The sequence below is a fragment of the Arachis ipaensis genome, chromosome B06 (genome assembly GCF_000816755.2).
Source record: "Arachis ipaensis cultivar K30076 chromosome B06, Araip1.1, whole genome shotgun sequence".
Lineage (NCBI taxonomy): Eukaryota > Viridiplantae > Streptophyta > Magnoliopsida > Fabales > Fabaceae > Arachis > Arachis ipaensis.
Window position 1 is genome coordinate 112,041,716 of NC_029790.2, and position 18,326 is coordinate 112,060,041.

The 18,326-nt window shown below is 34.4% G+C and overlaps 1 protein-coding gene across 3 annotated transcripts; it reads right to left on the reverse strand.

The window, feature by feature from the left end:
- LOC107604966 (adenylyl-sulfate kinase 3) lies at positions 1,392-6,234 on the reverse strand. 3 transcript variants are annotated; one of them, XM_016306691.2, is made up of 7 exons: positions 6,019-6,226; positions 5,136-5,285; positions 4,231-4,380; positions 2,662-2,780; positions 2,502-2,586; positions 1,853-1,899; positions 1,392-1,742 (listed from the first exon to the last, which is right to left on the reverse strand). In XM_016306691.2, the coding sequence occupies exons 2-7, from the start codon at positions 5,257-5,259 to the stop codon at positions 1,644-1,646; spliced, it is 624 nt and encodes a 207-aa protein (XP_016162177.1). In that variant the 5' UTR covers positions 5,260-5,285; positions 6,019-6,226; the 3' UTR covers positions 1,392-1,643. The 3 variants fall into 3 exon arrangements, with proteins under 3 accessions (XP_016162177.1, XP_016162180.1, XP_016162178.1); XM_016306694.2 differs by having other exon boundaries at positions 1,401-1,738; positions 6,019-6,230; XM_016306692.2 differs by having other exon boundaries at positions 1,430-1,742; positions 2,662-2,777; positions 6,019-6,234.

Consider the following 18,326-nt stretch of genomic DNA (forward strand, 5'->3'; position numbering starts at 1 on the left):
AAAGGGTTGGAGAGGAAGGCAGAAGAGAAGGTCCAAAACGACGTCGCTTGTGAGCCTCTCAGGGTTGCACGCTATGTACTGGCAAATATTCGCTGACACGTGTGCCACGCTCATCACCACCCCGCTGTTCAACACCATCCTTCCCTTCCTTTCCTTTCCCTTCCAATCTGATCTTCTTTCTTTAAATACGTCGTCGTTTTCCGCCTTTACTGCTTCCTCTTGTACTTGAATCTCAATGATGTGTGTTTCTTGACTTCTTCTGGTTCTTTCGTAACACAATAGTGAAAAAGAATAACGAAATTCGGTGTTTCTAATCTAATTAGAGAAAGAAGCTACCCAACATTAACAAAAGTCAATAACACACGCACTATTTTCAGAGGATTCATTGGGTGAGGCTTTGTGAAAACGGCCCAAATTTTGGTTGCTTTTGGTTTTGGTCTTGGACTCAGCTTTATGAATTGGACGCCATCAGATCAATATCAAACACATCCAATTACCTATACTCTCTTTAATTAAGTAATAATTTACTTCTTAATCTCTGTTCTATTTAAGTGAGACTGAAAGGAAATATACAAAAAAAAAAATACAAAAAAAAAAAATAATATTTGTACATTAAAATTAGCCGTGAAAATCAACCACTATATGTATTTTTATTATGTATTTTATATTTCTGACATGTATTTTATATTAGTGGTTGTTTTAGTATATATTTTTCATAGTTGTATAAAAAAATTTTAAATATTATTTATATACTAAAATCAGTCATCGTATATTTATATAAACATATATGTACAACTTAACTCTTTTCTAATATGTATTTTGTATTTCAATGTGTATTTTATCTTAATTAGTAATTTTAGTATTTTTCTTTTTTACTGGAGATACGGAGACTCAAACTTGAGATTTCTTAGGTGAGTATGAGGAGATTATGCCATTTGAGCTATAGCTCATTGGCTAGTAATTTTAGTATATATCTAACATGGTTGACGTGATAAAATGTTTATATCTATTAATTTTATTTAAAATAAAAATTGAAAATTATTTATTACTTTATTAAAAATAATTTTTTTATTAATTGTTTGAATTAATAAAAGGGAATACATTAATTGTATCACTATTGCTTTGTTCCCTGGCCCTCCACACTAACATTCCCTTTTATTTCCATATTTCGTAGACGGAATACATTTGTTTTCCGATGCTTTTCTTAAGAACTCTCTGAAAAAATTTATAAAAGTATTTTTTTCATTTCATGGTAAAAGCACAAAAATCATATAAATGTTTTGAAAGTATTACTTATTTAGAGTTCCATTGAAGTAAAGTATATTATTTTGTACTGCGTGATAATCAAATTCTGATGATTAGACAACATGAAATGAATCTTTTATTCTGAATGCTTGGGGAGATAAATATAATCATATCATTCCTACGAGAATCACAAATTTATCTTTTATCCAATCAAAAAATTACGTATAGTTGATGAAATTTACATCATCACTGATCCTCTTGTCAATGTCCCCAATTCCCAACCCCTACCTTCTAGTATTTTAACTTAAGTTAGAATTAAAAGTAGATACAATCTAATTAAGCAAAATTCATATTACAGATTTGATCAACAAATAGACATAACTGTGTTGCTTATATCCCTAACTTCTTAGAAATCCTTTGTTCTCCAAGTAAGAAACTACTTGTCCAGCCATTGCAGTGGGCGTTGGACAAACTCCATTTTCCTGCTTAATTTCTATCTGGATGAAAACCACAGAATCATGATAATGAATACATAACATGTAGGCAGCACATTAGACACTGAAAAAGGTATGTACAGAAACATGTTAGCAGCTTCACGATCAAGTACCTCACAATTTAGGGGCGGTTCATAAGGATCGTCGATGCCGGTAAAACCTGCACAATTCCATAATTAATTCTAGGCTACATGGTAGAATTAAATAAGTCCTTCTACGCAATGTTTTTGCAAAATGCAACAAAGCTATTCAAGCTAAGACTAACTTAAAATAGTTACAGTGTATTGCAATTCCTGAACTATGAACATTGAACAATAAATATTTAGTAGGACTAGGACTTCAAATTTTTAATCACATCAGCAAGGTAAAATAACTATGCATTATTGCAAAACTCATCTGACTGATGTTGGTCAATTTAAACTGAAGCCAAGTTCCATTGAATGGTTTATGAAAACCAGCCCTTGGCCATATTGTTGATATTTTCACTATTCCGGAAATGGGCAAATCATAATATGAAAATTTTCCATGTTCAGATGAAAGCACTCTAAGGGATAAACTCTATATGTCATGATCAATGGCATCCGGGTTTAGCCATGTACAAGACCAATCACACGCTTAAATGCATTATGTTGGATATTGCATATTCGAATTCAAGTTTTCAGCTGTAGAGAATGCAGAACAAACATATTTGGGTTTCCTTCATTTTCTTTCTCTGTTACAAAGGGGTGGGAGTTAGCAATTGCAAGTAAAATAAAAGCACACCTTTGATCTTTCCTGAACGAGCAAGCTTATAGAGGCCTTTTGGGTCTCGTGCCTCACACAAATGTAAAGGCATGTTCATGAAAACCTGTAATTATTATTCAACTATCAAACATCATCTGAGAAACTTAACTAACTAAAAAAATGCCAAATGGAACCTTTCCTCAATAAAGTTGGCATCGGGCAACATGGCACGGCAAGCGTCCCGGTCTCTTCTATAAGGAGATATCAAACTGGCAACACATATTAGACCAGCATCGGCAAAGAGCTTTGCCACTTCTCCTGGATTAAATGATTTTCCTGTCAGTGAAACCATGCTGGAAAAACATATAATGCATTGGAATTTGAATACTTTTAGAACTAGAACTGGAAAAGAGGGAATTGAGAAAAATAAATGTGTTATTGACCTGGCAAGCAAATGCAAGAACATATCTTTTTCGGCTGCCGAAGGGAAAACCCTAAAAGAGAGGTGAAGATTGGAGAAAATATCCTATGAAAAGTTAAGAGTTTTGACTATCTTGGGTGCATCATATAGGATAATTGAGAGATTGAACAAGATGGAAATCATAGGATCCAAGCAGGTTGGTCAAAATGGCGGAGTGCGAATGGTTTCATATGTGACAGAAAAATGCCTTTAAAACTTAAAGTTAAATTCTACCGTATTGCTATCAAACTGACTATGCTTTATGGTACAGAGTGTTGGGCGGCCAAAGGGGAGCACGAACATAAGTTGTGACAGAGATGAAGATGTTGAGATGGATGAGTGGTCATACGCAATTGAATAGAATAAGGAACGAAGATATAAGTGAGAGAATTGGAGTAGCACCTATTGTGGAAAAGATGGTAGAATCGGATCTCAGATGGTTTGGACATGTAAGAAGAAGACCGACAGAGCACCCAGTCAGGAGGGTGGATGAGATGGAAGATGGACAAGAGGTGAAAGACAGAGGAAAACCTAGGAAGACCATCCATGAGGTGGTCAAACGAGATCTACATGTTAACGGTCTCTCTGTAGACATGATAGAGCTTGTAGCCGATCCCACCTAGTGGGACAAGGCTTTGTTGTTGTTGTTGTAATGTAGGTTAGGTTTGCAAGTAAGCATCACACTTTTAACACAAATATCGTTTTTGGACTAGTAAACTTGATAAAATGCTCCTAGTTTTATAAGAACAATTATCTCTGCATTCTTTTGCAACCACCCTCTAGATTTTAAAAAAAAAAAAAACAAGCCATCAAAGTAATTTAAATCCTACCCAATAGATATATCTTGCTATCGGTCCCGTTACGTTACCAACAGCATATCTGCCAACTTCTGCCAACTCTTATTTATAACTGTGTTTTATGGAAGTGTCTTCGTGGATATGTCTAATAAAAATGTCTTTTTTATGGTTGTGTTTAATAGAAGTGTCTTTATAGATATATTTTCTGGATGTGTCTCTTTATATATGTATTTAAAATATAATAATTAATTATTGTTGGCAATAAGTTGGCAGATAATATGTTGGTACCCTATACTTTTCCATCTTGCTATATTTCAACTTCAGAAACAGTGCACCAAGAAGGCCACAATAAAAGAAAAAGACCTCTTATTCAGCTTAACAGTTTTAATCCAAAATACATGGATAGCAATTAAATTGATCACTAAATTCACTCTTATATGTGGCATATGATATAACCAACATGATAAAACAGAGTATCAGGTTTCTTAAAAAATTTTATTAACAAGCTCACCAGTTCTGCGAATATTTTCAGTGCGGTCTTCAGGTTTAAAACCAAGGTCCTTGTTTAGTCCATGTCGAAGGTTATCTCCATCAAGGACATATGATAACTTCCCCCTTGTGTGCAGTTCTCTTCCTAGTGAACATGCCAATGTGCTTTTTCCTGAAAGGTTTCAAGAAAACAATCAATATAACCTGCTAAAAGCACTTTACATATATAAACATACTAGAGCATTTTCATCTATTCAAAGACTACAACAATATACTGGTATCTAGCATTCCTATAATGTATAGTTCATCAACAACTCACAAAAAGAAACACACATAATATAGCATGCCTTAACTGTGATGTTAATGGAGTAAGTTTCCTTAAATATTCTAGTGTTTCTGTAAATTCCTGCATTTGAGTAAGTTCCCAATATCCTTACAAGAAATTTTTAGAAAAACACTAGCACATGCATTGAAATTTGAAAACCTAGTTAATCCTATTTACCTCTATATCCTAGTGCTGTTGAAAATAGTCAAATAACATATAACTTCAATATCCCCTTTATGACAGGGATAAATGGCTTCCTCCCATGAGTGTATACCTTTAATAGTCCATTGCTGACATAAGTACTAAGATCGGATCAATGAACCAGCCCGAGTTCTTAATAAACAAGTGGCTGAAGTTTCGAAGAGTGGCAAAGTATTTTTATTTAGAAAAAGATATGAAAACTAGTATAGTCTGTTTATAATGGAACAAATAAAGAAAATAAGAACATAGTTTAGGTGCACTTTACTTGTTGACCAATTCAATCTAAAGGGGAATCTTAAATTCAAGGAGCAACCACAAGTACATAAGCATTACAAGCAGCCACAACATGATGCTTCCCATACAAAAAATTAAGACATAAGCGATGACAAACAATAAAGAACCTGATCCGCTGAGTCCTGTAATCCACACAACACATCCCTTTTGGTTAAGTAGCTTCTGTCTGTCAGGCTTGCCTATTTGACATTCTTGCCAAAATATATTTGTTGAATTGGTAATAGTTGACATTGCAAACAATTCCCCTTAGCCTTTACCTACGGATAACTTTAAGTTAATAATTGCATTTCATGGACCATTGCAGAACCACAACAAAAGAAGAAGAAAGGGTCTTAGAAAATGCATCATTAAGGCAAGCATTTAGGTAGTGGGAAATTTTTCATATTTAGATATGACTAAGTACACCAATTCTAGAATGTGGACTTATGATCTCATCACATTCAGACCCACTTTGTTGGAGTCAATAAAGAAATATGCACTATGATCTAAAAACACGTCTACATACATTGTACTTGAAAAAAAAAAACACATAGTGGACTCGAAATACAGAGAAGGAAAAAATAAATCCACACTCAAGTCTCAAAAGGCCCTTCACTTTACCATATATAATAAAATAAAATTATATATTTTTATTCATGCCACCTCCCCAAGCAAGCAACTAACAAAATGATGAAATGAGTTATGATCTGTGTGTAACACCCAACAACCATTATTCCCATGTAGGTTATACTTTCTATAAAGAAGTATTGTAGGTATGGGTGTATGGCCAATATTCATTATTGTCATTATCACAAACACATGAACTGCATTATTAGAAGAAACTTGCACGCTACACATCAACTAAATTGAATCCAACCTTTAACAGATTCCCAATTCAATTAGTTACAATTTATTGAAGACGTGTTGATGCATGTCATTTAAATGAGATCATTCGCAGAACCAATTAAGAAAAAAACAGAGAGAGGGAAGAGAATGAGGAAGAGTGAGTACCTGTAAAAGAAAATGAGATGTTCTGCTATGTGTGTTGTGTGTTCTGAATATGATATAAGGTTAGGGATCCTTCATGAGTTTGTGAGGGGGGAGAGAGAGGAAGAAAAGAAGTATGGGAGTGTGTGAAGGCGAAGACATAGGGCCATTGATTACGATGGTGGTTGGTGATTATTGCTTAATACAATTCTTTCCTTTATTAGAACTTTCTGATTTGTGCTATGTATGCGTGTCGGTTTGTTGGTACCCATGAAATTAATCATTAACAAGTGTTTTAATTATAATTAAAAAATGTTATGTTATATATTTTGATTATTAAATTTATAATTAGTCATTAATAATGAGATATAAGAGATATAATAGGTGAAGAAATAAGAGAAATAAAAAACGGGCCTGTTACACATACAAACAAAAAGGCCCTACAAGTCATACAAGCTTCCAGCCCACAATTCTTGCACACGCTCACTGAATTACATTGAATGAAGCGTCATTTACACGCGCTCCACTCAAACGGTTGCACTTCGCGTAAACCGCTCCTTAATGGCGCACTCTTCCACTTCTCCAAGCCATTCAAAGAAAACACAACTGTTCCATTTTCGAGCAACATTCGAAACTGAAGATATACAACTCATCGCTAAGATTCGAAAATTCCATCAACACAACATAGAACTCTCGATCAAGAATCTCCAGAAAAAAACAAAGTTATAATACTCAAGGTACGTTACGTTATTATTTTAGTCATCCTGTATATTTTCCACATTTCGAAATCGAAGAACTAGATTTTACTGTTCTTCTACGTTGTTGTACGTTTTACTGTTCTTTTTGTTCTACGTCTCATTTTACAGTTTATAATGTTCTACTTGTTCTAGGTTTTACTGTTATTCTTGGTTCTATGTTACACTGTTCTTCTTAGTTCTTCTAGGTGTTACTGTTCTTGTTGTTCTAGTTCTTCTGGTAACTGATTTTTGGGGGTATATTCCGTAGTTTAGTGGGTGTATATGGAGTAATTTGTTGGGTGTATATGGCATAAATTGTTGGGTGTATATTTCTGAACTGATATACTGTAATAGTCAGCAATTGCAACTGTTCTTATATTTGCTTGTCCATAGGTGTATATTGCTTGACCTTGTAATGTTGCTTGACCTTGTATATTAATGCATGTTTGAGTGATATCTGACTGATATCTATGGGTGTATCTGACTCATATCTATGAGTGTATTTTTCATTTCAGAAAAAATGGCAGCGAGAAACCAAGCTGGAAAAAATGTAAGAACAAATATATGTCTTAGATGAAATTAGTTTTATATAATAGAAATATATCTGACTATAATTTTGTTTTTGTTTATAGCAAACCAAAGACCTTAAGTGTGCAACACATTTGTTAAGTGAGAAATTCAGAAACATGAGTGAGGAGAAGAAAACGATTGTTAGGAATTTGGGATTCGGTGGCTTGATGCACATCCCGCCACTAAGGGTGCATCACCAAGTAATAAGGGAGTTGGCTAACAACTTCAAATTAGGGGAGAACAGACTGGAAACCGGCTATGGTTCTTTTAAAATAAGACCAAAAATAATAGGTGATGCACTTGGCATCAACGCATTAGGTAACTCGCTAAAAGTTATAGGTGTATATTAACTTATGCTTGGGTGTATTTAAATTGATTCTTGGGTGTATTTGAACTGATTTTCATACTATGTTATTTTCTTTTTTGTAGGAGATCTATTTCCTCAGAAAGTCAATTATAAGAAACTTTCTGAGGATGATAAAGAAATTTTTAGAAGATTCCAGGGTAAGACCCTCAAAAATCTTACAGATGAGATGATGGATATTGGCGTTGGTAACGAACAGAATCGCCTAATGTTCAAGAGGATTTTCATCCTCTATATACATATGGCATTCCTTTTACCAACGACAATAAACAAAATCTCACCTGTGCACCTGACCCCAATTTTTGAGATGGACACCATAACAGAGCGAAACTGGGGAGGGCATGTTTTGAGTTTTATCATCAAGGGCATAACCGATTACAAGGAGAAAAAGAAAAAGGCAATTGATGCAATTGATGTTGCCCTGATGATAATTTACTTTCATCTTTCTAAAAATAAAGACAAGAAGAGGGCAGAAAGACCTCCAAAATCCTGGATTGCCAACTGGAGTAAGGAGCAGTTTGTCGAAAGAATGAGGGCGGAAATAGAGGAAAATATGGTAAGTGAACATAATATGTTGGATGTATTTTATTTACCTGAATGCTGCTAACTAAAATTTCTAATGTTTCAGGGGATTGTAAAGATGGCGGAAACAAGAGAGAAAATGAAAAAAATAGAGAAAAAAGAAAAAAAACAAGAAATAAAAAAAACAAAAAAAAAAGAAGGCAAGTTCAACATCGTCTTTGGAGACAGAAACAACTGATATTGACAGTTCTACCTCTGAGTCTGAGACTCAAGAAGACTCAGAGGATTCACCAAGAAAAGAACCCAGCAATAAAGGAAAAACGTAAGTACCATACTTGGATATAATTTCTTTATCAAGTTGGGTGTATTTTTTTGACCCATTTGGGTGTATTTTGTTTATCAAGTTGGGTGTATGTTGTTTATTAAGTTGGGTGTATTTTGTTTATTATGTTGGGTGTATCTTGTGCATTCACTTAGGTGTATCTTTTGCATTCATTTGGGTGTATTTTATATCTTTAGTATGTTTTAAATAATGATTGTTTGCCTTCCAGAATGAACTCCAAAAAAAGAAAGAAGAGTCAAGAGGATTCTGATTCCGAATCTGAATCAACTGATGAGTAATGTTATGAAATTATTACTCATTTCTTTTGCCTTTATTATCAAGATTTCATGTATTAACAGAGTGTCTCTTATTAACTTATAGAAGCGAAGAATCCTCACCGATGAAGAAGCAAAAAAAAGAAAAAAAAAAAGAAAAAGACACAAAGAACACCAAAAAAGTAAGCACTTCTTTGGATAATATTTTGTGATAAAATTAATTTTTTATTTCTGATTCATACTTATTTTTTCCACCCAGGACACAATCCAAAAAGAAAAAGGTTGTTGTTGAGCATTCATCTCCTGAACAAGATCAATCCTATCATGGGTACAGTACTTTGTAAGCTATATTACCGTCTATCATCAAGATTATTTTTGTTAACATGTTCTTTTATACATGTACTGTCAGATCTGAAATTGGAAGTGAAGATCTAGATGAATTCTTAAGAGAAAACAATGAAAAATCTGATGTAGAGGGGTATGTCTTGTTGGGGTGTATATTTCAGATTTTAGGGTGTTTTCTTTGCTAATAATTGTTTCTTGTTTCGCAGGGAGAAGGAAGCTGACCTGCGATCGACGGAAGGTCACTATGTCTCCTCTGAAACGTAAGAAGCTTTATTTGATAAAATCTTGTTATTATGATTTAACTGTATGATATTTTGTCTGAATAACATGAACTCTGTTTAGAATACCGGATGTAAACTTGGGAAGTGATGATCCTTCCTCTCAAGGACACACAGAACAAAGTAGCGTAAACAGACTGGCAGAGAGCATGTAATTTCTCTTTCAAATAACCGTTACTTTTGTTCTTTTATTACCTTCTACTTCTAATTCTGTATATATTTTTTTAGAAAAAAAGCCCTTTATTGTTTTATTCGAGAAAAAAAGGCAGCAAAAAAAAGCAAAAACTGCAAGTATGTAAGTTCTCAAAAAATAAAGCTTGTCTTTCTTTTGAATTGTTTGGGTGTATTTTAGGTTGAGTCTGGTTGAAGAGTCAGCCAGTGAGCCGGCTGATTCGAATATGATGGTTGTGAGGGAAGAGACACTGTCCGAAGGGCTTGTAATGTGAGTTTTTCAAGAATATTTCAACCTTATAACCTTTTTATTTTCAAAGGCATTGTTAACCTTTCATTTTTCTTCTTGTTTAGAGTTCCGATTCAAGTTTGTCTACCAGTGTCCCAAACAACTACTGTGTCGGAATTTGAAGAAACACCTGAGACAGAATATGAACCAACCCCTCTGCTACAAATTGAAGGAACTACAAAAACGTAAGAAATAGTATTGGGTGTATATTTGTTTACAGTTTGAGTGTATTTTGGGTTACAGTTTGGGTGTATATTGGGTTACAGTTTGGGTGTATATTTCCCCTGAATAGTTTTTTTACGTCATGATTAATTTTATGTGCCGTGCAGCACTCCTGAACCCCCCCAACAACTTGAAGAAAGCACACCCACACTTCCCCCAGCTCCATCTAAAATGTAAGTTCATCAGAGTAAAATCAATGTTTTTGGTTATCATCTGTATATTCTTATTCTTATAATATGTTATACATGATCACGCAGTAATCCAGCCCCAGAAGACGCTGCTGCGTTGATGATGATGGCACGGACAGCATCGTACGTTCCTAAAATAGATCCGATGCCATCATTCAGCCTTGGCTTCACTGATTCCAGCCAAGAAGAAACAACAACGCAGGAGGGAGCGTCAATGCAAGATGAACACAGGGCAAAAACTCCAGAAACACCAAAACTGCTAGAACAATTAGAGGATCTGGTACATAAAATTGCAAGTGGCGGGGTGACAAAAAAAGAAAAAAGTCCACAGATTCCAAAGGAGAGTGGGGCAGAGAGTTTCGAGAAGTTTGAAACTCCTGTCAGGCCGAATTTAAATACCACTGACATGAACAGAAATGCTACCATTGGGCTATACGAGTGAAGACCTACGCAGATGGGCTAACTGATGAGTTTGACAACGTCTGCAGACTCCAAGCCCAAGATAGATACACTCTGTCAAAACTCCACCTTGCATCACTTGCGCCTAAAACGCATATAGAAGCTGAGGTAATATTACAACAACATTAATGTTTTTATCACCAAAATTAACTACAATCCTGATTGATGTAAAATTGATTTCGGCATCTTTTTCTAGATTGTCTCTGCCATGTGCTTCATCGTAAACCAACAAAATATTCAAAGGTTTCAAGAGGAAGTGTATTGTCTCCCCCTGATATTGTGGTAAGGGTTGCTTCAACGAATTTTGGGTGTATTTTCTGCATTCCTTAGGATGTATTTTTTTTCTTACATTGGGTGTATTCTCTTTATTCATTTGGGTGTATTTTCTGTGTTCAATTGGGTGTCAGTTGTTTATTCGTTTGGGAATATTTTCTGGATTCATTTAGTTGTTCTCAATTTTTGCAGAACATGGCCATTGCAAATCATCCACAGGGGGTATTCTTATAGCCTAAAAATAATAAGCCATTCAGCGTGGAAGACTACCTAATGTTCATACCCTTCTTGGACCTTCAAAAATTAAAATCACATCGTTATGTAAGTTTTCATTTCTAAAACTACTTATTACCATTTTTTACTTATGTGCCAAATAAACTAAAACAGTGTTCAATCTGAACATATTTAAGATATTTGCACCTGTTTGCCATTCGCAACATTGGTGGTTATGGTTTGTTGATACAAGGAAGAGAAAATTTTATATAGTCGACCCATATCACACAAAATCTCCTTCCAATGAGAGAACTGTGCTGAATACATTTGTTGTAAGTTGGTTCTGTGTTCTGTATATATATATAGTTGGGTGTATTTCTGTTTAATATAAGGTGTAACTGTTAACTCCTTTGGGTGTATCCTTTTATTGAAATTTTGTTTTGTGTTTTAAGGGATACGTAATTTTACGAATTAAAGTATATGCTGGGGGGCACCTCTGAAATCAAAGGACAAGGACAGGGAAATTGTAGCACCATACCTTCACATCTCGGGCCAAAAAACAAGGTATAAATCTTTCACTCTGAAAATTAAACTTTCCTATATGTAATTTGTAATTTATTTTTCTGTTTTCAGCTATGACTGTGCTATCTACGTAATGAAGTGGCTTGAGATATTTGAGCCCGCAAACATTAAGAGGCGGAAGTATGAGTGGGACAATTGGACTCAGGTAAATATGTTTAAAACTAAATAACTCTGTATTACATTACTCAATTAACATGGTTGATTAAATAGAATATTCTTTTTTACTATAGGACGAGGTGGACCACTTTAGAGTAGAATATGCTTCCCGGATTCTATTTCATGACATGAATCTAGACAAAGATGAAGCCATTAGGGGAAGTAATGCAATCAGACTGTCCAAGCCATCCTCGTTGTTATTGAGTCCATATTGTCAGATAGATTCTCAGGATGTTGACACTGCTTAATGTAAATGTTATATAGTCTTGTAACAAATAGAAGACATGTTGTAAATATTTGACAATTATAATGCAGTTTATTGTGAAATTTCTTTCAATAATTAAACTCTATCTGTTGTATTCAAAATGTATGAATTACAGGTACTATAATATGAAGGAAACATCAAATCAAATATACACCCAAAACCTGCCATTTTTTACACCCAAAGAAAGTTGAATATACATCCTGAAATCTATCCCCCCTGATGCTTTGTCCTTAAAACCCTGAACCTAAACACTTAAAACCTAAACCCTTACCCCCTAACCTGTAAACCCTAAAACCCTAAACCCTAATATCTAAAACCCTTAAACTGTTGTAAAAAAAAAACAAACAGTATTTTATAACATAAAAACAAGATTTTGAAGTATATATATGTATCTATATGTAAAATATGAATCAAAAGAAAATCCACAAAAATACACCCAAAAGAACAGTGCTTTTACACCCATATTCTATAACTATACACCCAAAGAGTTATCCCCTGCTGCTGGTACCCTGAACTGATAATTCATAACATGTCCTTGATATTGGCTGGAATTTGAATGCACCACTGATGTAGCATCAAACAGGTTTATCTGAATATAACAAACTCACATATTAGCTAAACTATTAACGAGAAAATTAAACTCAATCACCACAAATTTAAAGAACATCACTTTTACCTCACTTAAAACTTTCGTTTTCTTCTTCTTTGTGGCATTTGCAATCTGTTTGTCCAACTTTGAACCTAGCCTATTTTTTGGACGTCCTCTTGTTCGAATCCTTGGGGGCTTTGAAGCTCGTTAACGGATTCCAAGTTGGCGTCTTCGTGAGATAAAGAAGATATCCCCTTCCTTTTAGCTTTCAATGATTCCATCTTAGCCATGACGTTATCATACGCATGGTGCAGAATTACAGTCAGCTCCTCCGATTCGGATGCAAATTCGCAAATATTTTGCGAACAAAAAACCAATTGGTCAAACCTCTTGCTTCTTGGCTCCAACAGTGGGTCGTCGTGGCTGCTCTTGATGTGTGTGTGTCGCCTCTTTACCTTCTTGCTTCATCGTTCCAGTATATATGTAGGTGACACTTGGCTTACTTGTTCAAAGCTTAACACGCTTAGTGCGTGACGACACAGTATCCCTCTCGACTCGAATAATAAGCATTGGTATTTTACGTCGGCTGCAACTGAGTCGTAAGTAACCATAAACTTATTGAATATTAAGCTGGAAACTTGTTCTCCAACCTCATATACTGAATAGCCTAGAGCGGAATTCGTTAATCTAGTGATGCAATTCGCCTTTCCTTTGAATTGCACTTGGACTTCCCTAAACTTTTGATGAGTGTACACATCTTGAAACTGAGCTTCAATGGAGGATTTGGTTGCACACGGTATGACCGTATGAAAATCTGCAGCATCTGATTCTCTCTCTGCTTGCTCCCTGCTTCCGAGGCAATTATCATATTGTTTGACGAATTGAATAAGCGAGCTGTTCCGGGTAATAAACTTGTTAAAAAATGAATGCATGATCTCGCTCCTTTGTGTGCTTCTCATCCTTGCCCAGAAGTGGTGATCCAGATAGATTGGAAGCCATATATGACGGTCTTCATAGAGATATGCATAATACACCCAAACACAGACTATAAATATACCCGATAAAAATTAAATTTATACCTCTGCTGCAGATTTTAACCCAACACTATCTAAAAGCCACTTGTTGTCCACAAGACCAAAATTTAGCAGAAAATCATTCCAATTCCTATCAAATGAGTCTTTGCTATGAGAGTTCCAAACAACTTGGCTCATTTCTTGTTCAATATCTGCATGTCCCTTGTACCCGTTTAATTTGCTTGGAATCTTCTTCATGATGTGCCAAATACCCCAACGGTGAATTGTTGTTGGCATACAGGCCTCTAAAGCCCTTTTCATTGATGCGCATTGATCGGTGAGAAACCCTTTCGGACCATTTCCTCCCATGCAACGAAGCCAACATTGAAATAACCATTTGAATGATTCAATTTCTTCGTTTTTCATCGAAGAGCATCCGAGAAGTGTTGACTGATCGTGGTGATTCACCCCGACAAAAGAACCACAAACCAAATTATACCTGAAACAAATTACCATAGTGCAGAATGGAAAATCATTAAGTACACCCAACAAATGCTTTGTATACACCAAAAAACAGCCAATATACACCTCTGCTGCAGATTCATAAAAATACATTAATTTAGCATCATAAACAGGGACAGTTTGTTACTTGTTTGTATTGTAGGTGGTGTCAAATGAAATAACATCTCCGAAATACTCAAAGGCAGCTCTATTTCTTGCATCGGCCCAAAAAGCCAGCTTAATCGATTAATCCTCCTCGAGTTCAAGCTCAAAAAAGAAATTCTGATTCTTCTCTTTCATTCTTAACAAATATTTCCCAAATTCTTTTGCATCTTCTTGTTCGGAAACATTCCGCACTTCCCTGGTAATGTAATTCCTCACATCCTTTTCAATAAAATTTAACTCGCGATGACCCCCGGCAGTCGCAACAAATGATTGGTAAGTTTTGCTTGGTCTAATACTGGCGTCCTCGTTATTCTCTATTGTACGACGAATGGACATGCTTAGTTCCCTGTGCTGTTTGAGCATCTCTGCTTTACTTGGACAGCAAGGGTGTGAATGATCCAGCACAACCTTTGAATGATCCAAGCACCAACATTCTTCAATGTGTGTATATAAATTCTTGCAGGACAGTTTAAACTGGCTGTCGGATTCGTCTTCTCAGTCGGAGATAATTTAGATTTTCATTTTCCCTCTCTGCTACATGTAATCAATTGATTCTTAATCTCGTTTCCCTTCCTATTTGTGCTCCGAACTCTTGTAGAAAAACCTGCAGCCTTGGCGTAGTTCCTGTAAAATTTTCCAGCATCTTCAAGGGTGGTAAAGGTCATTCCAACCTTCGGAACAAACTGGTCATCAACAACAGAGAGAGGCTGCAGAATACACCATGTCAAAAACTATAAATACACTCAATCATTGCTAATATAATACACCCGAACGGCAACAACTCAACTAAAATGACAATAAAAGCCATAAGATGTAAATACATAGGATGCAGAATACACCATGACAAAAAATAAAAATACACCCAATCATGTCTGATATAATACACCCGAACGACAACAACTCAGCTAAAATAACAGAAAAAGTCATAAACTGTAAATACACCCACACTTCCCGAAAAAATACACCCAAAAAAGTTCTGATCTACACCCGAGCGTCTGCTATAAATTCCAGATAATTAATCAAAACTAATACATTACATTCAATCCACAGATTTATGTTGACGCGTTAGTCTCACCGTCAATGTTCACGAATTATTCAGCTACACAATGCTATACAAATGACTGCAACAAAATTCAGAGTAATCGTATGTAAATCAAACCTCAGAAACTTCGTTAGATTCAAATTCATAATCCACTTTGCCCTGATTCAGCTGACAATCTGAGGTTGAATCATCCATAATCTTCAAAACGAGTTCAAACTTTGATTTCAGAAAACAACAAATCGAATAGAAAACGAAGCTGGAGTTACAAAGAGAGAAGAACGAGAAGAAGAAGAACGAGAAGAAGAACGAAGAATGAAATAAAGAGAACGAGCAAATCTAGAAATAAGGAGAACGAAGAAGGAAACAAATCTTTTAAATTTGGTAATTATATATATGCAGGATCTTTATATAGCGCGTGTATTGGACGTAGACCTTGCAGCGCATTTTTGGGGTTTATTCGTTAATGAACTTGTAAAGTATACAAGCCCTAATGGCTTGTATGCAGAGCTTTTCTAAATAAAAAAAGGATCAAAGAAATAGAAGAGTAGGAGAGAAGTCTTTTATTTTGGAAGAAAATATTTGATTTTAATTGCAATAAGAATGAGAAAGATAGAGAAAAATAGAGAATGAAAGAGATGTAGATAAGAAGATGGAGGAATAAAATTTATTAATTTTAAAGAGAAATATTTCATCTTAATATTAATGAGAGAGTGTTATGTAATACATTTTGGTTGTTAAATTAATAATATAATATAATTATATCTCAATTTTAATTTTAATTACAATTAAAATGTTATGTTGTATATTTTAATTATTAAATTTATAATTAATCATTGATAATGATATATAAGAGAGATACATTGGGTGAAAGAATGAAAGAGATAAAGAAATGATCAAAGGAATAGAAGAAGAGAAGAGAATTCTTTAATTTTGAAGGAAAATATTTGATTTCAATTGTAATGAGGAAGTGATATGTGACATATTTTTGTTGTAAAATTAGTAATATATAATAGATATAATAGATGATACGTACCAGTAAATATTCTATTTTTTGTAAGCAATAATTTATACTCATATTATCGGTATCTGTACACAAAATATATAATTTGTACCTATATTTACCAAATTCGCACACATAAATCAATATAATTTATACTCATATTTTTCAGAATTTGTATACATGAATTAATAAAATTTATTTATTGAAGACAATTTAATATTTGTGCTGGCCAAATAATAGTCAAAATTACTAAAAAACTGCTATCCTATAATTTTTTTGGAAATGAATTATTATAATTATCAGACGGACTAAAGAATAATGAATCTTAACACACTTGTAACGATTAATTAAAATAGCTATTCAATTTTAAATTATAAATAAAAATAACTTTATTGTCACTCAGTATTTTTTTTTGAATAAGGGAGTTTAAAAACCCAAACAAATATTAAATTCGTGCTAAATAGTTTGTCGGTGTATTATCTAAGCCTGTATAAGATGTTGAAGACCATGATAGAAAAGTTGATTTTGTGCAGAAAAAATTCTTGTAGAGTAAGAAGGAAGACAGGAATGGTATGTCGTTGGTTAAGTGGGATATGGTTCAGGTTCCAAAAAAGTTAGATGGGTTGGGAGTGGATGATACTGTGATTAGGAACACAACACTTCTATTCAAGTAGTGGTGGTGTTTTTCAAAAGAATAGTGTCCATTATAGAAGAAGGTCGTATGCTCTTAATAATAACTTGAATCCTAATGTGATGTTATCAAATCAGACTTTACCTATTAGTAGAGGTCCATGGAAGGATATTTGTCAGTTACAGTTCAATTATCAAAATGTGTGACATAAGATGATTTCTGGATTGTCTATGGAAGTAGGTGATGAAAGAAAGACATGCTTTTGGGAAGATGTTTGGCTATAAAGTGGTTCAGTAAAAGATAATTTTCTGAGGCTCTTCTCTATGTTTCAAACCAAAGAGGATCTGTCATGGGAGATTGTGGATTTATGGATGGGTTAGAGTGAATTTGGAACTTCCAGTGGAAGCGAGACTTATACCAATTGGAGTTGGAATTAGTGGATCAATTGCATGATACTTTAAGGTCGGTAAAGCTAGCAAATGATAGAGGTAATAGAGTTGTGTGGAAGTTTAACAGGGAAGAAGTTTTTTCTACTAACTCTTTTGTGCAGGTACTGTAGTCAGAGACGCTTCAAGAAGATGTAACGAGTTATAGCTTCACCAAGAACTATATGAAAAGGCTTTATTCTACCAAGAGTAGAGTTATTCATTTAGTTTGTTTTAATTTGATAGACAGAGTAAATACTAAAGAAAGATTGTATAGGGTGAAAATCATTCATCAGGGTGATAACATATGTGTACTGGGTAAAAAAAAATGTTGAATATAGTCATTACTTATTTCTTGGTTGTGATTTTACTTGGTAGGTGTGGTGTACATGGCTATCTAATTTTGGGAGGTTGTGGTCAGTTCCGGATCTTTATTAGGAAAGAGGAGTTTAAGAAGTGGCTTATATGTTTCTTTTTCATTATTTAGAATATCTGGCTAGAAAGGAACGGATCTTTCATAATAAGAAAGCAGATGTATAAAAAGTTTTTCATAAATCAGTTGTTAGTTATAAAGCATGGAATAGTGTGGATCTCTTTTGTTGTTGTTGGCAATGCCAGTAATGACATTGGGAATAGCTTTTATTTTATGTTACATTGGGTATTTTTTTTGTGGCTTTGATTTTCTTTTCGTTCCACTTTATTATGTTGAGTTCTTTTTTTCAAAAAAAAAAAAAA